The 20,292-nt window shown below is 53.2% G+C and overlaps 1 protein-coding gene across 2 annotated transcripts; it reads left to right on the top strand.

The window, feature by feature from the left end:
- Positions 1-1,319: 1,319 nt before the first annotated feature.
- Positions 1,320-16,099, top strand: FECH (ferrochelatase). Of its 2 annotated transcripts, none has more exons than XM_054054240.1 (11): positions 1,320-1,444; positions 4,495-4,600; positions 5,702-5,821; positions 6,274-6,422; positions 8,338-8,472; positions 8,889-8,995; positions 9,354-9,452; positions 9,668-9,775; positions 10,368-10,532; positions 11,103-11,162; positions 12,076-16,099. In XM_054054240.1, exons 1-11 carry the CDS (start codon positions 1,396-1,398, stop codon positions 12,208-12,210), a joined length of 1,233 nt encoding a protein of 410 aa, XP_053910215.1. In that variant the 5' UTR covers positions 1,320-1,395; the 3' UTR covers positions 12,211-16,099. The 2 variants fall into 2 exon arrangements, with proteins under 2 accessions (XP_053910215.1, XP_053910217.1); XM_054054242.1 differs by having other exon boundaries at positions 1,324-1,444; positions 4,498-4,600.
- Positions 16,100-20,292: the final 4,193 nt, after the last annotated feature.

Raw genomic sequence — 20,292 nt, 5'->3', positions numbered from 1 at the left:
GCAGGCCGGGCTGAGCGTGAAGGCTCAAAGCCTCTCTCTCAGGGGAGCTGCGGGAGGAAGGGCTGAGGGCTTAAGAGGTGCTCGTGGAAGAGGTGGAGCTGATAAGGAGCTTAAAAGGTGTCTGGGATGAAAGATGCTCCCCCAGCAGCCTTGGCAAAGCTCACCTCAGTGGCATCTTTCATCCCAGTCGTCTTTATTTTCTCTGTATCAGTGTTGAATCTCATCTGGCCCTCCTGAACCAGATGACCTGTGAAGGTCCCTTCCAAACCCCCTGCAGGAGCAGGGTCATCTTTAACCGGATCAGGTTGCTCCAAGCCCCATCCAACCTGGCCTGGAACACCTCCAGGGATGGGACAGCCCCCACTGCTCTGGGCAACCTGGGCCAGGGCCTCCCCACCCTCCCAGGAGAACATTTCTCCCTAAGATCTCACCTCAATCTCCCCTCTTTCAGGTTCAAACTGTTCTCCTCATCCTATCCCTGCACTCCCTGATCAAGAGCCCCTCCCCAGCTTTCTTGGAGCCCCTTTCCGCACTGGAAGCTGCTTTAAGGTCACCCAACAGCCTTCTCTTCTCCAGGCTGAACAACCCAAACTCTCTCAGCCTGTGCTTGTATGGGAGGTGCTCCAGCCCCTGGATCATCGCTGTGGCCTCGCTCCACCAGCTCCGTGTCCTCCCTGTGCTGAGGACCCCAGTGCTGCACACGGGGCTCCAAGGGGCGTCTCACCAGAGCAGAGATCTGAGGTGCTGAGAATCCCAGAACCCCAGAACCGTTCCGGTTGGAAAAGACCTTGAAGACCATCCCTCCAACCCTAAACCTCACACTGCCAACCCCATCCCTAAACCGGAAGTGCCACATCCACAGGGCTTTTTAACCCCTCCAGCCTTGGAGACTCCACTACTCAACCACGTTTTCTTTAACCCCTCCAGGGATGAGAACTCCACCGCTAAACCCTGTCCCCAAATGCCACATCCCCATGATTTTTAACCCCTCCAGAGCTGGAGACCCCACCCCTACCCAGCCCACCCTCTTCCATCCTTCCCACCATGCGATTTCCCTGCATCCCCACTTTCCCTTTATTCCCCCAGCGGGATGCAAACTCAGGGATGAGCTCTCAGCCTCCTTTTTCTCCAGAACAAACACCCTCGGGGGGGAGAAAACCCTTGGATTTCTCTGCCTTTTGGATGAAGGACGGGGGGGGGATGAATGAACACTTTGGGGGGGGGGGGCGTGATTTCTTCACTAATTGGCTTAAAACACAGCACCCGTGGCCTCCGTCGCCTTTTCCCCCCGGCACCGCCCACGCTGCCGTACGGCACCGTGGGCGGTGCCGGGGGAAAAAGGCGACGGAGGCGACGGGGGAGGCGTCAGAAGTGTTTTGTGCCCGCACTGAGGGAATGCGGGCAGCAGCCGCCAACATGGCCGCCGCCGCCGGCACGCGCCGCCGTGAGTCGCGCGGGAAACGGGGCTTGGCTGAGGCGAGGGGGGGGCAGCGGTGGCGGGGGGCGCTGCCGCCGCTCCCGTTACACAACCGGGCGGTGGTTTTTTTTGCGTAACCTCCACGCTGCGAGGGGTGGAGAGGGATGGAGGCAGCGCGGGGTGCTGTCGGGGTTGAGGTGACGCTCTTCGGTGTGTTTTCTATGCGCTGTTTGGTTTCGTTTTGCGTGTTTTCTCGCCCCCCCCCCCCTCCGGGGTGGCTTTGCAGGCAGAATTTGTGTAAAAATCAAGAAAAATCACGCTTGTTTAGCAAAGATATTTCGATTTGAGGCTGTCTGCAAGGTTTACACTCCGTAGCGATGCTCACTCGCCTCCCTCCGGTTCGAATTCCCAGTTTTTTCTTGGGGAAAGTGAGAGTTATGGAACGGTTTGGGGTGAAAGTGACCTGAAAAGTCGTGGAATTCTGGAAAGGTTTGGGATGGAAGGGGCTGTAAAGGTCGGAGGGGTCTGGAGAGACCTCAGAGATCACAGAATCATGGAGTGGTTTAGGTTTCAGGGACTTAAAAGTAGAATCCTTGAGTGGTTTGGGTTTAAGGGAGTTTAAAGAGCGTAGGGTCTGAAGGGACCTCAGAAATCATAGAATCGTGGAAAGGTTTGTGAGGAAAGGGACTTCAGAGATTGTTGAATCCATGAATGGTTTGGGTTTAAGGGACTTTAAAGATCATAGGGGTCTGAAAGGACCTCGGAGATCATAAAATCATGGACTGCTTTGGGCTGGAAGGGACCTTAAAGCTCGTAGAACAATGGAATGATTCGGGTTAGAAGGGAGTTTAAAGATCGTAGGGGTCTGAAGGGGCCTCAGAGATCATAGAATCATGGACTGGTTTGGGTGGGAAGGGACCTTAAAGCCCCCTTAGAGCCTATTTCCACCACTCTGCCTTGGACAGGGACACCTCCCACTGGGTCAGGTTGCTCCAAGTCCCATCCAACCTGGCCTTGAACATCTCTCCCAAGAATGTTCTCTCAGGAGAACGTTTCTCTGGGGTCTCATCTCAATCTCTTTCTGCTGAAGACCGGGCCTAGGAGGGGTGACTATAAATACAGCTACAAGTCCGTTTCACAGCTCCCGTGGTGTTTATTTGTGCTTTCTATGGATCGGTCTGTATTGCAGTTTGCATTCAGGTTTTGCACTCCTGCAGCAGCTATTTTCGCTGCTTTTTGTAGCTCAGGTGCTTTCCCTGGTTCTTGCTGTTATGGAAGAGCAACTCCACGCACCCATCGAGAGGCACTGCTGTGCGTACCTGGAGAGCGGGGCCAGCTTTGTCCAGCTCCAGCGGTTAATACCATTATGCCATTTCTAAAACTTACAGAGGAGCACTTTTACCCGTGTTCCAGCAAGCTGGAGCTGTCACTGTCTTAAATCTTACGTGTTCTGTGTTGTGTGCTGGGTTTTAGGCAGAAAGAGGGGAGATTGAGATGAGATCTTGGGGAGAAATGTTCTCCTGGGAGGGTGGGGAGGCCCTGGCCCAGGTTGCCCAGAGCAGTGGTGGCTGCCCCATCCCTGGAGGGGTTCAAGGCCAGGTTGGATGGGGCTTGGAGCCCCTGATCCAGTGGGAGGTGTCCCTGCTCATGACAGGGGGTTGGACTGGATGGGCTGTGAGGTCCCTTCTAACCCAAACCACTCCATGATTTTATGATTTATGTTCTTCCAGTTCTTAGATTATTATTTTTGAAGCAGTGATCGCTGTATGTTAGTTATGTAGAATGGTAAAAAGAGAAATTTCAATGGCTGCATTGATTTTTCTGCGCTTTCTATAAGGTGAGGTTTGGGCACGTTTCTGCCTACAGTGTAAAGCACTTTGAATCGTCATAGAATCATGGAATGGTGTGGGTCAGAAGGGACCTCAAAGCCCATCCAGTTCCACCCCCTGCCATGGGCAGGGACACCTCCCCCTGGATCAGGTTGCTCATAGCCTTATCCAACCTGGCCTTGGACACCTCCAGGGAAGAGTCTTTCAGGAGTCAGCGATGCTTGAAGTTCTTTAGTCTGCAGCCTTTTCTTTCCCTACCTAGGAAAGCTATGCACTCCTAAACCCAAATGAGATGCATAGGAAAGCTATGTACTCCTAACCCTGAGTGAGGAGGCGAATTCACAAGGTGCTTCTCACTGTCATTGATTTCAGCAGGTTTCGAGGGCGTTCAGCGCCTGGTCAGGATGTCATTAGGAACCTGTGAACTGAGCTGCTCCTCTCGGTGGGCTATTGGGGCTCAGTTGCGGCTGGAGCTCCCACAGTCTCTGCAAGTGTCACACCGAACGATTTCTGGATGCCACATTGAAGTCTTTTTTCATCTTGGGCAATTCACGCTATTGTTACTCTATAAAATATCATGTAGTGAATATGAACTCCTGAGGAAAACAGAACGTGCTTTTGTAAAGAGCAGACTGTAACCAGCATGTGGGAGGGAAAATATCGTGGGTTTCAGTTGCTGCTGAAACAGGAATAATAGAAGTCTCCTGACTGGGGAGCGAGAAGGAAGGCTGCCGGTTTCACTGGCTGCACGCGTTCTGGAGTGGCTGCGACACAGGGTCATGCCAAGGAGCTGCATGCTCAGGGCTCGACCTGGGGACCCGAATTAGTTAGTGTCGAACCCCCGTGGCAGAGAGAGTGCAGGAATCCTCCGTTTGCCTGGAGTTACCCAGGTGCATTTGTGCCATGTGGAGTTACGTAGCGTGACATACTTATATCCTTAGCGTGTCGCCCCGCGTGGTTTCTCTTGTGTGGTCACCGGCTGGTTTGAGCTTGAAGATTAGCGAGGCTATTAGGTTACTGCCTGGTACTTGAAAGGCCGTTGGTATACAGAGCATTTAAAAGAAAGGCAAAAACTTGTGATTTCATTACTTTCTTTGCTTCCAGGACCTGGAGGTTAAGGGAGAGGATTCCAGCTATCGCAACGCTGCCGAGTGTCTTTGTGTCGCTGCTGAGGGATTAGTGCCTATCTGGTGGCGAGGCCCCTCAGTCCGGTGCGAGGTTATCAATGTGCTGTTATCTTTCTTCCAGTAGTGAGGATCGGCAGCCAGCTGAGGGTCCCGGTGCGATGGACAGCTCAGGCGACAGCAGCCGCAGTGACAGAGAGCACGACACCTCAGATCCAGCCAGAAGCACGGTAAGCTCTCCGCGAGGGTGGGTGCGCCCTCCTGTCTCCTGCTGATACCGTATCCCACTTTACTCACATTGCAAAGCTGATTGTGTACTGAAATGTGGTGCTCCTACAGTTTGATCTGTTTTTTTTGGTGCCTGTTTGATTGCTTTTATCTGGCTGTGTGCTCTCACCGAGCCTCTCGCTTCCAGGATTCCATGGGACAAACAGTGCCTGCCTTGTTCTCTGCAGAACACAGGAGGCAGCGCCCGCGGAAGGGCCTGAGGCACTGCAGCAGTGATAGAAGAACAAACTGTAGGGTGCAGGGTGTTGTTATTATTTGAGATTCTGGTTCCTGCTTCCTGGGTTTTATTCCACAACCTCCTGGAAGAAGGGAATGGAAACTAGGCTCCTCTCCGTGCCCCTTTGGCTTTAATGAGGGGAGGGCAAAGCTTCCCAGGCAGCCCTGGCTGTAGGCAAGAGATCCTGGTCCTCCCTGGGCTCCCTCTGGGTGAGAAATCCATCTCTGGGGTGGGAGTTGGGATTGGCAGAAGCCGATACCACCCTCTGCTCTGCAGCGCTGGGAGGAGCGTTACCCTGAGTGTGTTGGACCCACACTCAGTGTGGGGAAAACCAGCCCCAACGAGCCAAACAAACCCAACGCTGCGCTTGTTTTATGTGTAGAGTGGCTCTTTATTGCACCCACTGCTTCAGGAGATGGAATCTGTCTCCACAGTAATGAAGACAAAGATCAGTGTGGGCTGCTCATCTGTTTTCCCTGGAAGCTGCTGCTCGGTTTGGTTGGAATCTGCAGCTGACACAGTTTAGACCCTGTTTTATAACCTCCCTTGCAGCCTTCAGCTGCGAGAGAGTTTGCTCAGTACATTTTCAGTCAAACTTTGTGTTGCAAAGCTCTTTTAAAAGGTAAAGATCATGTAAACAGGTTTTTTTTCTGGCTATTTGTGGTTGCAGTTCATGTTTTTATGTAAGCAGTATGAGCTAAATAGGAGGATGCTTCTGCAAAAGGCGAGTGTGGGAAGAGAAGCTGACTGTTTCGTAATGATAATGATGATAATACTACTAATAATAGTAGGTTACTAGGATTTGAAATATCTTCTCCTTCCATAGGAAACCTAAAACAGGAATCTTGATGTTGAACATGGGTGGTCCTGAACGGCTGGATGATGTGCACGACTTTTTACTTCGTCTCTTCCTGGACAGAGATCTCATGACACTTCCAGCTCAAAAGTGAGGAACACTGTGCAGTGTTGGGTGTCTCAGCTCAAACATTTAACTCCTGTTTCGTAGCATCCTGGAATGGTTTGGGTTGGAAGGGACCTCGAAGCCCATCCAGTTCCATCGCCTGCCACAGGCAGGGACACCTCCCACTGGACTGGGATGCTCCAAGCCCCATCAAAAACTGCTTTTCTTAAAACAGTTTCATTTGGGGACCGGGCACTGCAAGAAACAGCCCTATAATTCTCTAGAATGGCCAAAATCCCTCTCTTTCAATTGCCAACTGTGGTTTCCTGTCCCCCGATAAGCTTGGGAAGGACGATGGGATGTGACACTCAATCAGCCCTGCAGTGCTGCTTTGCGCATTGCCGCGGAAAACCGGCTGCAGTGGGGGTTTGGGGCGAGGGGTGCTGGCGTGATAAGCCTATCTCTTGAGTAATACCTGTCTCTCTTGAATGCTTCAGCAAATTAGGCCCATTCATCGCCAAACGCCGCACACCAAAAATCCAGGAGCAGTACAGCCGGATTGGGGGCGGCTCGCCCATCAAGAAGTGGACAGCGGTGCAGGGAGAAGGCATGGTGAAGCTGCTGGACAGCATGTCTCCTCACACCGGTACCTCTTCATTGCGCCTCTTAAAAGTTTCCTTTCCTTAGCAATTGTAAAGCAGTTTTTGCTTCTCCATTTTTATTTCAAGTGCCAACAGCATTCTCAGTCCTGCCAGGAAATCATGACAAAGATATTACACAAGTTTTTCTTCTTTAAAAACCAAGCGTGTGCCAAAAAAACACACGGGATTCCCACATGTGGAGATGCGTTTCTGTGCTGTGGTCGCTTCTGGGGCTGCGCTGGAGGACAGCTTTCAGTTTGGAGAGTGCTGTTAGTTAGGGCTTGGGGAGAGCGATGCACTTTGTCCTACGGTTCTTATCAAAGACGAAGGCCAGCCTCTAACGGTGCTGTTGCCCTTTGATTATGGGGAGAAATCGAGATGGCAGACAAAGTCTCTTAGGCCTGTGTGGCTAAAGCCGGGTGGCAGGAGTCTATGTGGGTGTGTACAACTGCAATACTGTCATGTATCTTATGCGATCTGTGTTGTGTACTGGGTTTTAGGCTGAAAGAGGGGAGATTGAAATGCGATCTTGGGGAGAAATGTTTTCCTGTGAGGGTGGGGAGGCCCTGGCCTGGGTTGCCCAGAGCAGTGGTGGCTGCCCCATCCCTGGAGGTGTTCCAGGCCAGGTTGGATGGGACTTGGAGCCCCTGATCCAGTGGGAGGTGTCCCTGCCCATCACAGGGAGTTGGAATTAGATGATCTTTAAGGTCCTTTCTAACCCAAACGGTTCTGTGATTCATGTGAGCAAATAAGGCACGCATAGATGTTCAGAGTGGCTTTCTCATTAGCATAAATGGGTTGGAGATTCAGGAGCACTGTCAGTATCATCTCACACAACTCCTGTCATCCTTGAAGAGGTGGAGTGGGAGAATGGCGCTCCTCTCAGCAGCATTGGTGCGTGCACACACGGCAAACAACACGCCTGTCGATCCAGGCTTTCCTGGTGGCTCATGTTCTGCACGCTGGCATTATTGAGTTTCACCGAGGGGGGGAATCTCCTGCTGGAAAACACGCAGCCGCCCTCTCACGGCAGCTCCTTGGAGCTCAGTGTCCGCAGTTAGGTCTTGGAGAGCAGCAGGATTCCCTGCTGCTTCCTGCCTTTCCTGGCTGTCTCCAGAACTCATGATTTCAATCTGTAGCTATGAATAACGGTTAAAAGTACATGCAGCATCCAGGCCTGGTGTCAGGAGTGACAAGGAGGTCGGATGGGAGAGGAGCTGAGCCTTGCTGGTCCTGGATCAGTGATAGCAGCGAGCCCCACCCCGGCATGAACAGGAGATAAGGCTAACAGTGCGCCTTGCGTGGAAGGAGATGCTGGCTTAGCTGCTTATCCTTGATAAAAAGGTGACTACAGCCTCCCTCCCCGCCCTGCGCATCACAGAATCTCTCTGCCCTCGGTCACTCGCAGCAAGAAGCATGGATCACCCTGCGCCGAGCTCCCTGGCAGCGCTGCAGTGATGGAAAGGGCTGCAGGCGCCACTGTGGTCGCTGGCGTAAGGTTAATTTGCTGCGGTTCGGCCGCATTCGATCTGTCTCTCCCTAAAGCTCCACCCAAACTGCAGAGACCTTCTTTTGATAGAATCATGGAGTGGTTTGGGTTGGAAGGGATCTCCCAGCCTGTCCAGTTCCATGAGCAGGGACACCTCCCACTGGATCCGGTTGCTCCAAGCCCCATCCAACCTGGCCTTGAGCACTTCCAGGGATGGGGCAGCCACCACTGCTCTGGGCAACCTGTTCCAGGGCCTCCCCACCCTCCTAGGAGAACATTTCTCCCCAAGATCTCATCTCAATCTCCCTCTTTCAGGTTTAAATCCCATTGGAGCATTTAAAACCTCCGGCTCTGATTCCAGCACAGAGTTGTACTGTTAGGAACACTGTGGCATGTCTGTAACTGTGCTTTCTCTCCCTGTGCCTTGGCAGCGCCTCACAAATACTACATTGGCTTCCGGTATGTCCACCCTCTGACGGAAGAAGCCATCGAGGAGATGGAGAATGACGGCATCAGAAGGGCTATCGCCTTCACACAGTACCCGCAGTACAGCTGCTCCACCACAGGTGAGCGGCCGTGCGGGAGCCGAGCGCGAATTGCAGGCACGTCTGCGAGGGGCATCGGGGAGAGGTGTCCTCTCGTCCTCTTGGCTGCGTCGCCAGCGGGAGGGCTTCTCCGTTCATGGTCATTCCACATTCTGGGTAGAAGCTTTCTAACAAAGATCGCTTTATGTTTCCATTTGTGAGACAATATAAACCGAAGGCTCGGGGACGCGACTGAGTGAGCTTTCCTTCATGGAAACTGGAACAATCATTGCTCGTTGGTTAAAGAACGGTTTGACAAACTGTTATTGCCTTGTACATTGGATAAACTTTGATAAAAGCGTTCCCATTTGAGGCTCTCCGCTCCGATTTATGATTGCATTTTAATCCTGTTGCTAATGCCTTGGCTGCACTTCTGTTCTTCATTCTCTATATTTCAGGAAGCAGCTTGAATGCCATTTATCGCTACTATAATCAAAAAGGGGAGAAGCCAAAGATGAAGTGGAGTATAATCGACCGATGGCCCACACATCCCCTCCTTATTCAGGTGAGGATTTGTACGAGCGCCTTTGAAGCTCTCGTTCTCTAGAATCAGAGAATCATGGAATGCTTTGTGTTGGAAGGGACCAAAGCCCATCCCATTCCATGGGCAGGGACACCTCCCACTGGATCAGGGGCTCCAAGCCCCATCCAACCTGGCCTTGAGCATCCTCCAGGGATGGGGCAGCCACCACTGCTCTGGGCAATACCCCCACTGTCTCTGATTATTTCCCCACGCGTACCCAAGGGAATTTTGAAGTTCTTAAGGCCACCTGGACCATTGAAGCTGCCTGTTTCAGGTCATTTGAGAGCACCAAATGTCTCTCAGTGTTTCTGATGCAGATCTTGGCTTCTTTTCTGAGCAGTGCTTCGCCGATCACATCCAGAAGGAGCTGAACCTCTTTCCACCTGACAAAAGGAAAGATGTTGTCATCCTCTTCTCGGCTCACTCGCTGCCCATGTCTGTGAGTTACCTCTGGTCGTTTCTGTCCTTGTTAGACCAAAGTCAAACCTAGGTGGTAGTGGAAGATCCTTTATCCTGGGTTTTGCTGTGCAATACTGCACTTTTCTTTCCCCGTTCCGGCTACGGCTCATCCTGGGCACGGCAAAGTCTCACGCAATGTGCTCACAGAACAAAGAAGAAGCTGGAAGCCAAAGCTCTTTTGTTTCTGTGTTACAGGTAGTGAACCGTGGCGATCCGTACCCTCAAGAAGTGGGAGCGACGGTCCAGAAAGTCATGGAGAAGCTGAACTACTCCAACCCATACCGGCTGGTGTGGCAGTCCAAGGTAGGTGTGCAGGGAGGCTGTAAAGCACCAGCCACTGCGAAGCTCCTCAGGGGTTGGATTTTATGGTTTTCCAGCTTAAGATTTAAGCTTCGTTGTTCTTGACGCAGACTGCTTGCATGGCTTTCTGCTTAAAATTACTGCTGCGAAGAGCAGGGATCGTAAATTTTACCAGAATTATGTGGTGGTCTCGAGGCATTGTGCCTGCTGTGCCATCTCAGTCTTGTGCCTAAAGCTGCATGTCACGGCCCATCATGGGTACCTCATGGACAGGGAAAGGGTGGGTAGTGAACTGGCTCCATCCTAAACACAGTCTGATCTGTAACTGGGGAACAGTTTGAAGCTGAAAGAGGGGAGATTGAGATGAGATCTTAGCTAGAAATGTTTTGCTGTGAGGGTGAGGAGGCCCTGGCCCAGGGTGCCCAGAGCAGTGGTGACTGCCCCATCCCTGGAGGGGTTCCAGGCCAAGTTGCATGGGGCTCGGAGGCCCTGATCCACTGGGAGGTGTCCCTGCCCATGGAACTGGATATTCTATGTTGTTCTGTTAAGAAAAGGTGGATATTTAATGAGGGATTTACCTCCCCATTCCTTACAGGTTGGACCGATGCCCTGGCTCGGACCCCAGACGGACGAGGCCATCAAAGGGCTGTGCCAGAGAGGGAAGAAGAACATGTTGTTGGTCCCGATAGCATTTACGAGTGACCACATCGAAACCCTTTATGAACTGGATATTGAGTACGCCCAGGTTTTAGCAAATGAGGTAACGCTTGTATAATTTTCATAATCGCTTGGATAACGGCCCAAACCATTCCATGATTCTCTGATGCGTGGAGGTGTTTGATGTCAGGTTAGATCAGACTTTGACCCTCCTGATCCAGTGGGAGGTGTTCCTGGCCACGGAACTGGATCGGCTTTCAGGTGCCTTCCAACCCAAACCGTTCCAGGATTCTGTTATCTTTAGGAGGGTCCCTTCCGACCCAAACCATTCTGTGATTCTATGACCTTTAAGACCCTTCTGACCCAAACCTTTCTCTGATTGGTTCTATTAAATTAATCAGAACTGGCTTAACTCAAATTAAGTTTTAGCAGCACAAAGTGGGTGAGAATTTGCCTTTCTCGATTGACCTCTTCACTATCCTTACTGAAAAAGAATCATCTTTTTTGGCAGCAGAGTGAAATGTTGCATCACAATTATTTTTGTGTACTGGAAAACATGGTACTGTGTTTATTTTGGACATTTGGGGGCAAGTTCTGAACAAAAGGAAGGCTTTTGCAGGCAGACTAGTGAAAATTCAGCAGATTTAACTCCTTTTCTCCTTATTTTATGCAGTGCGGCGTTGAGAATATCCGACGAGCGGAGTCTCTGAATGGAAACCCACTGTTTTCCAAGGTATCTCCTTTGTTGCCACAGCTCTTTTTGCCATTGTGTGTTTCCTGCTTGATTATGGATGTTGCCATGTCGTTTTGGTACTTAGATTAAGTACAGGGATTCCACTTTCGCTCTTGAAGTGTTTTATCACACAAAACCTGCTTTGTCTTTATTTGTAGTCATCTTAAATGAAATATTTCTCTTAATATGTTAGTGTCATGAATGGAAGGGACCCCAAAGCCCATGCAGTTCCAGAGGCAGGGACACCTCCCGTTGGATCAGGGGCTCCAAGTCCCATCCAACCTGGCCTTGAACCCCTCCAGGGATGGGGCAGCCACGGCTTCTCTGGGCAACCTGGGCCAGGGCCTCCCTGCCCTCATCGTGAAGAATTCCTTCCTGATGTCCAATATAAACCTTTCCCCTTCCAATTTAGAGCCGTTCCCCCTCATCCTGTCACTCCAGGCCTTTGGAATACACCCCTCCCCAGCTTTCCCGGAGCCCCTTTCTGTACCAGAAGCTGCTCTAAGATCTCCATGGAGCCTTCTCTTCTCCAGGCTGAACAACCCCAACTCTCAGCCTGGCCTCGTGCCAGAGGTGCTCCAGCCCTCGCATCATCTCCGTGGCCCCTCTGGGCTTGTTTCCATAGTTCCATCTCCTCATGTTTGGGACCCCAGAACTGGATGCAGGGCTCCCCGTGGGGTGTCTCGGAGCGGAGCAGAGGGGGAAAATCCCCTCCCTGCTGCTGGTCCCATGGCTTTGGGTGGCAAAGAGGTTTTAAAGCAGGATTTTCCCCTGAAGGAAGGGAGGAAGGTGCTTAAAAAGTGATGGATGCACAGCTTGGCACTGCGACTGGTCGCTCCGACACACGTGGAAGCTGTTTTTAATGTTCTGTCCCTCGTTTTCCTCACTCCTGCTTTTGATTTCACTCCCTCAGGCTCTGGCAGACTTGGTCTGCTCCCACATCCAGTCCAACGAGATCTGCTCGCGGCAGTTAACCCTCTGCTGCCCGCTCTGCGTCAATCCCGTCTGCAGGGAGACCAAAGCCTTCTTCACGAACCAGCAGCTGTGACCGGAGCTCCAGGAGACAGCAGGCCGGATCCTGCAGGAAAACAGCCCCAGGGAAGCAGCGCGAGGGCACCAAACCGCTCGACTAACTCTTACAGGCTGGTAGTCGGGGATGTTCACCTCACCTAACAGGGAGGAGAAGTCGACTTTTTGGGTTTATTTAGTTTTTCTTTTGTTTTCTTGGTTTGAAAAGAGTTTGTAGGAAGTAGGGAAGTGAGGGCTTTTGTCCTGGGCGATGGGAAAAGGTCCTGCTTGGTCTCAGTCAGACCGGACTTAACATGAGCCCATAAGTATGCACTGAAAAACTTGCACACCTTTTGTACAAATGAGCTTCTATTTCCTATGCAGGGATTTATTTGGGTGCAGGTTTGTCACGAGCACTTTAGTTTCAGCTTTCCAGGTCAAGCATTTGTTTTGTTGATGCTTCAGGTGCCACGGAGTTACTGATTGTCACTTCGGATGGCTCTGAAGATCGAGTGGCTCCTAATGCTTTTGAAATACAGCATCTATTTTTTTAGAACATAAAGATAAGGCTTTGTTTTGTTTTCCTCCTGCCAGAAGCTTCCGGCCGGGGCTTAGCTGGGATGTAGAACACACAGCATTTGTTTATGTCATCTAGAAACAACGCTTCTTATCTCCCGGAAAGCCTAAAATGAGAGGAATGATAAACAAACTGTGCATGTTTCAGAGCCAGCAGCGCACACGCTGGGTCTCTTTTAAACAAGATGGCTTTCTAAAATGAGCATTAAAAAGGGCTTTCATTGTTTAATTAAGAAAATTTAGGAGGTCAGGCTCGCTCTCCAGAAAGTTTCTGGATGTGTGCTGTGCTGCGGGGTTTGTGGGATGCCTACAGAATCCCATCGGTGCAGCTGCTCTGGACTAATTGATGTTGCTTAAAGGGACCTGGGAAGTCAGGAGTGATTTACACCACAGATGCTTACACAAACCTTCCTCAGAAGCTGGATTTTGCTTGCTAGGCTTTGGCAGCGCTCGTGGGCCGGGAGCACACATTCATCACACAGCTAAACCTGCTTGTTTGTGACTCCTGGATCCACTCCGGAGTGGTTTTGTAGAGGGAACCCCCTTTTTAGGACAGTTTTCCCTTGCTGTGAGCCGCCTCAGGGTTAGCCTTGGCGTGGAGAAGGTTTACTCTGTGTATTTCGCACTGAAGCGCCAGCACTGCAGTGCTGCTCACGTGATGTTTAAGACGCAGACGCTGTGCTGCTCGGATTGATTTCCTTATGTAATTATGACGCACAGACAGTTTGAACCTCGGATCCTTCCAGGGTAGGGTTGCTCTCAAAGAAAAGAGGGCCCTGTAGGTGCAGCAGGGGTTTATCTTGATCTGTGTCGGAACAATTAAACGTGAGATGCTAAGGAACACAGGGATGCTGTGTCAGTAGCTGGTGGGCCACCTACTGCCCCGGCACGATGCGAATGCCACTGCTGAGCCCATGGCCTGACACGCACTGAGGGCAGATTGCTGTGATTCCACTGCCATCCTGCAGCTTCCCAGCACCATTGTGGTGGGATGGGCTCGGATTCCTCCAGCACCGGCTCGTCTGGTGTTCCCACATTGCTCTAGCAGAGAGAAGTCTTCCTCCGCGTACTGCGTTCCTGGGTACCTGTGCCTCTTTTAAAGCCCAGGCCTTTGGCTTCCAGAACCCCGCTCCGTGCTTTTAGCGCTGTTCCACAGCGGGAGAACCCGCAGGACGGCTTTTCCCCGTTTGTGGACACCAGCAGAGACCAGGCTGTTGGGTTGGATGGGTGGGAACATAGCATGGCAGCCAAGCTGGATGCTCCAGGGCCTTTGGTTGCCTTCTAGCCTTTAAGTTCTCATTTGAGTCCATCCCGGCACATGGAATACCCCAATTCCCATCGGCGCTGCAGGGAATTCATTACATCTGTGTCTCTCTTCCCTCCCTTGCTCTGCTCTTGCTCCCTGCTCGCTGCCTTGGCAGGAAAAAGGCACGCAAAGCTGATGGTGCCCTTGCTTAGGTGGAGTCAGTGGGGTTATCGGGTGTGGGAAAGGGGAAATCTTCATGGAAGAGCTTGGAATCAGTGTCCAAAATCTGCAGTCTGGAAACACAGGCCTTATGTTGGCCAGAGAACTTCCTTTCTCTGTTCCCGTTTCCCTGCTTGACACACGGGTGAGTGCAAAACCATCTGATTGGTGCCACCTTCACACTCACGGCTCTTTCCTGAAGGGATTTTGACCTTCCGGTCCCGGTTGTGACGGGCACAGTTAAAGAGTGGTCAGATGCCGACCAGGCTCTGCTTGTGGTCAAAAGGCACTTTGGAATATGGTATTCTGAGTCCAGAACAGAGCCGTTGGTGTCCTGAGGGGCACGAGGTGTTTGCACATGGAATGTTTTGAAGGATTTGCTCAGGATTAGGCTGTGCTTGTGATTTAACTCTTGCTTTTTCCCTTTCTGCTGTTGCGTTGCTTTCTTCTGGAGCTGATACTGTCCGCATTCTAGGAAATGCGGTGAGCGTGTCCCGAAGCGGCGAGGTGATGCTGAAAGGCCGCGCGGGCTGGGATTTTCCTGGGAGTGTCTAAAAGCTCGCTTTATTTTCCTTTTCTGCCACACCCAGAGGGTTGGAAATCACTATAAGATGCAAGAAAGAGGGAAATTCCTTCTCTTTTTTAATGCCAGGTGTGTCCAAACCCTTGCTTTCGGTCCCATGTACGCGTTCCCAGTTGAACAAGGCCTTCCTTTCCATGTAACCTCCCTGTGTATGATTTGCCGTAATGATGGAATTGCAATTAAAGGTTTTGGAAGGAACCCCCTGATCTGTGTCCTTTAAGAGCTGTTTCTGATGGGATCCGATGTCCTTTCCTCCATCTGGGACAGCGCTGAGCCTGACGGTGGCCGCTGCCCTCGAGGAGATGACGTGTGGATGATGTGGAGGAGGTTGGAATCCCACCTGTGGTTGATTTATTGCGTTCGCTATTAACGGTCTCCAGGCAGCTCATTGCTGACGGCAACAATTAAGTGCTTGATTGATTATTTTCTCGAGTTGTTGGATACTTCGGCCGCTCCATTAGTGAGCGCTCGATGCTGGTTGTGATGGGGGAGATGAAGGGGTGGAAGATGGGAAGGAGGGCAGTGATTTTTTCCTTCCTTTCCGTGTTATTTCAGTTGTGAGCTTCACTGTTATAGATGCATGGACTGGTTTGGGTTGGAAGAGACCTTAAAGATGATAGAATCGTGGAATGGTTTGGGTCAGAAGGGTCCTCAAAGTTTGTAGAATCATGGACTGGTTTGTGTTGGAAGGGAACTTAAAGGTCATGGAATCATGGACTGGTGGCTGCCAGGGCTCCTTCCCCCCACAGCCACACCTGCTGGGAATGATGCCGAGTCCGAAACCAAAGTTCTGCCTCATCCCTTCTCCGTCTCCATTATCCTCTGAGCACTCAGGAGCGCCATTACCTCCGGCTGATTTATGGCGAGGTTTCCAGGGGCTCTCAGAGATGCTTGTGAAGACACATTTGCTCTCCCCTGTGGCGAGGAAACCCTGACGCAGCGGCCGAGAGCGGGAAGGAAAGCAGAACCTGGCAGAAGCCATTATAAATAGCAACCGCTCCCCAAGCGGCCTGAGATGCTGGGGCAGCAGATGCGGCGCCAGAAAGGCTTTGAAAGATCTCCGAGCGCAACTGGAGGTTGCTCAGGGTTGCGGCTGCAGTGCGGCAGCAGGAGGGGGACCACGAGGGTGCCGGAGAGGGGAAGGGTTCCTGGAAGAGCAGGAGCTGCTGCGTTGGTGCTGTTGATTTTGGCTGTGGGGAGTCGATAAATCTGCGTGAAGGGGGTGGGAGGAGCTGCAAGGAGAAGGACTTGGGGGTCTGGAGCAGGGAGAGCAGGGATAGGACCCGGGGGAATGGTTTTGAGCTGAAAGAGGGGAGATTGAGATGAGATCTTGGGGAGAGATGTTCTCCTGGGAAGGTGGGGAGGCCCAGGCTGCCCAGAGCAGTGGTGGCTGCCCCATCCCTGGAGGGGTTCCAGGCCAGGTTGGATGGGGCTTGGAGCCCCTGATCCAGTGGGAGGTGTCCCTGCCCATGGAACTGGATGGGTTTGAAGGTCCCTTCCCACCCAAACCACTCCAGGTTTCTAAGCAAAGCCTAACAGAGCACCCTGAGCCGTGTGAAGGACCTCCAGCACACCCGATCCTGCCTCTGGAGCCGGATTCTCTCCTGGGATGCTGAACTCCGAGCTCATTCCTTTCCTGTCACTCTTAAGGATGATCCATAACGTGTGAACACCGCCCGCAAGCAGCCTTTAATGCGGTTCCTCAGCTCGTGGTGCATCTCCAAGGAAGCCGTAAGTGAGCACTTTGGGCACTAATGCTCCCGGGTGCCCGCTCCGCGCCCCCGGCTCCTCGCCGCCAACTCCCACACGCACTTTTAGCGCAGTTATGAGCCCATTATGGTCGGCGATTATCTTTTACTGCCTTTGATTCCTCCCGTTGTCAGGCGGGAGGGGAGGGATGTGTAACGCGATCCAAAGTGGTCTTGTTTGTTTTAATCTACTGGTTTAATATATGATGGCTTCCTGCCATTCCGACGCGCCGAGATGGGCCCTGGAGTCGCTGCGGAAGCCGGCAGGTGCTTGGCCTGGGGTCAGAGAATCAGGATCAGAGAATCCTGGATGGTTTGGGTTGGAAGGGACATCAACCCCACCCAGTTCCATGGGCAGGGACACCTCCCACTGGATCAGGGGCTCCAAGCCTCATCCAGCCTGGCCTGGAACCCCTCCAGGGATGGGGCAGGAGGTTGAAAAGAGGTTGTGGAGAGGTGAGTGCTGGTCTTTTCTCCCAAATAACAAGCGATAGGAGGAGAGGGAATGGCTGCAAATTGTGCCATGGGAGGTTTACATTGGATATTGGGAACAATTCCTTCATGGATGGGGTTGCTAAGCCCTGGCAGGGGCTGCCCAGGGCACGGGTGGAGTCCCCATCCCTGGAGGGGTTCAAAAGCTGTGGAGATGTGGTGCTTGAGATGGGGTTCAGGGGTGGGGTTGGCAGTGCTGGGTTTACAGTTGAACTCCACGATCATACGGGTCTTTTCCAACCTTAATGATTCCCTTCTTCTTAGTGGTGACGGATGGGAGCGGCTCTGCTCCAGGAACGCTGCTCCAGCCACCGCTGCAGGTTAGAGCTTAGCAGGAGCAGCTGAACAGCGCTGGAGATCCGGCCCGCTCCCAGCTCATCCTGACGGAACAGTCCCTTTGCCTTCTCCCAGCTGTGCCGGCTGCTGAGTGCCTGGAAATGAGTTCCCAGGGGAACGATCCCGTGAGTGCGATGGAAATGCTCCACCCTGGCCTCATCCATCTCGCTGTCATCTCTCTTCTTTCTTTGCTCTTAAAGGGCTTTTATCCTTCCCGTGCTCTGCTCCCCTCCCAGCCCTTCCCTGGGAATCATGGAATCACGGGGGGTGGAAAAGCCCTCTAAGATCACGCAGCCCAACCCCACCAGGGCGACAAACCCCATCCCCAAATGCCGCAGCCGCAAGGTCTGAGGGCCTCACTGCTCTGCCAGGGAAGGGATCGTCCCCAATCTCCACTCAAAACCATCTCTGGTGCAATTTGAGGCCGTTTCCTCTCATCCCATCACCCGGGAGAGCCCTTTGCTGGCAGTTTGCTGCCCACAAAGTGCTGTGGTTCTGTAACCCAAACCGTTGCATGAGTCAAGGGTTCTATACCCCAAATCACTCCATGATTCTCTTATTCCATAACCCAAACCCCTCCCTGATTCTCTGGTTCCACACCCCAAACGGTTCCAGGATTCCAGGCCGTGAGGAGCAGGCACGTCCTTGGAGAGCGCGCAGGAAAAGTGGGGGCTTGAGGGTGAAACCCCTTTGGAATGGGAGGGATAAACACAAGCGGATGGGAACGGGTCAAGGAAGCTGATGGGGGCCCGAGATGGTGCCTGGGAGATGCCGTCATGGAGGGGCTCAGCTGGGTCATGGCACCCGGGACGGGTGGCTCGGGCAGGAGGTCAGGGGTGGACCTGGCGCTCCTGGAGGCTCGGGCAGGAGGTCAGGGGTGGACCTGGCGCTCCCGGAGGCACCGGCGAGGCCAGGGATGGACCTGGCGCACACCCAAGGCATGATGGGGTCTCCGGTGCTGCACTCAGGGTCTCTCTGTAAAGCCACAGGAACTCCTGTTCCTGGGGGGAGATGCACCGTCAGCTCCGTGCGGAGCAGGACAGGGCCTTTCAAGGTTGACAGAGGAAAAGGGTAAACTTTGGGCCGTTTCCGCACCTTTTGCGATAGGAAGAACCACAGCACAACCGTGAGGGTCAGTGCGGACACCCGGAACAAAAGCACAACCACAACCGAATAAAGCTTTTCTTTTAAGTCGTGTTCAATCAGTCACCAAAAGGAAGAGGGAGTCATTCCTTACATCCGCTACAACGGCACTAAACAACTACTGCTACGAGGTATATCCCAGAGGGCCCCGCCGGACACAGCCCAGGAACCGAACCGGAGAGGGACGGGAATGGGGGCAGAGAGGAAAGGAGGAGAGGGAAAAGAGGATGAGGAGCGGCAGGAGATGGAGACAGAAGGGGGGGGAGGAGGGGGGGAAGAAGAGGGAGGAGAATAGGGGGAGAAGGGGGGGAAAGAAGATGGGGGGGGAGAAGATGGGGGGGGGGAGAAGATGGGGGGGGAGAAGATGGGGGGGAGAAGAAGATGGGGGGAGAAGAAGATGGGGGAGAAGAAGATGGGGGGGGAGAAGATGGGGGGGGAGAAGATGGGGGGGGAGAAGATGGGGGGGAGAAGATGGGGGGGAGAAGATGGGGGGGGAGAAGATGGGGGGGGAGAAGATGGGGGGGAGAAGATGGGGGGGAGAAGATGGGGGGGAGAAGATGGGGGGGAGAAGATGGGGGGGAGAAGATGGGGGGGGGAGAAGATGGGGGGGAGAAGATGGGGGGGGAGAAGATGGGGGGGGAGAAGATGGGGGGGAGAAGATGGGGGGGGAAGAAGATGGGGGGGGAAGAAGATGGGGGGGGAGAAGATGGGGGGGGAAGAAGATGGGGGGGGAAGAAGATGGGGGGGGAAGAAGATGGGGGGGGAAGAAGATGGGGGGGGAAGAAGATGGGGGGGGAAGAAGATGGGGGGAAGAAGATGGGGGGGAGGAAGATGGGGGGGAGGAAGATGGGGGGGAGGAAGATGGGGGGGAGGAAGATGGGGGGGAGGAAGAAGGGGGGGAGGAAGAAGGGGGGGAGGAAGATGGGGGGGAGGAAGATGGGGGGGAGGAAGATGGGGGGGAGGAAGATGGGGGGGGAGGAAGATGGGGGGGAGAAGGGGGGGAAAGAAGAAGGGGGGAAAGAAGAAGGGGGGAAGAAGATGGGGGGAAGAAGATGGGGGGAAGAAGATGGGGGGAAGAAGGGGGGGGAAGAAGATGGGGGGGAAGAAGATGGGGGGGAAGAAGATGGGGGGGAAGAAGATGGGGGGAAAGAAGAAGGGGGGGAAGAAGAAGGGGGGGAAGAAGATGGGGGGGAAGAAGATGGGGGGGAAGAAGATGGGGGGGAAGAAGATGGGGGGGAAGAAGATGATAGGGGAGAAGATGGGGGGGAGAAGATGGGGGGGAGAAGATGGGGGGGAGAAGATGGGGGGAGAAGATGGGGGGGAGAAGATGGGGGGGAGAAGATGGGGGGGAGAAGAAGATGGGGGGGAAGAAGATGGGGAAGAAGATGGGGGTGGAAAGAATATGGGGTGGAAAGAAGATGGGGGGAAGAAGATAAGGGGGGGGAAGAAGATAAGGGGGGGGAAGAAGATAAGGGGGGGGAAGAAGATGGGGGGGAAGAAGATAAGGGGGGGGAAGAAGATAAGGGGGGGGAAGAAGATAAGGGGGGGAAGAAGATAAGGGGGGGAAGAAGATAAGGGGGGGAAGAAGATAAGGGGGGAAGGAGATAAGGGGGGGAAGGAGATAAGGGGGGGAAGAAGATGGGGGGAAAGAAGATGGGGGGAAGAAGATGGGGGGGGGAAGATGGGGGGGGAAGATGGGGGGGAGAAGATGGGGGGGAGAAGATGGGGGGGAGAAGAAGATGGGGGGGAAGAAGATGGGGAAGAAGATGGGGGTGGAAA

Source organism: Cuculus canorus, chromosome Z (genome assembly GCF_017976375.1).
Source record: "Cuculus canorus isolate bCucCan1 chromosome Z, bCucCan1.pri, whole genome shotgun sequence".
Classification (NCBI taxonomy): Eukaryota; Metazoa; Chordata; class Aves; order Cuculiformes; family Cuculidae; genus Cuculus; species Cuculus canorus.
The sequence above is the reverse complement of the archived record's forward strand: the minus strand, read 5'-3'. Positions and strand labels throughout refer to the sequence as shown.

Bases quoted from the DNA above. Each gene is read 5' to 3' on its own strand.
- FECH (XM_054054240.1), top strand. From the start codon at position 1,396: ATGCGGGCAGCAGCCGCCAACATGGCCGCCGCCGCCGGCACGCGCCGC. The intron at 1,445-4,494 runs GTGAGTCGCGCG...TCTTTCTTCCAG, and splicing joins CGCCGCCGGCACGCGCCGCC to TAGTGAGGATCGGCAGCCAG. The intron at 11,163-12,075 runs GTATCTCCTTTG...TCACTCCCTCAG, and splicing joins GAAACCCACTGTTTTCCAAG to GCTCTGGCAGACTTGGTCTG.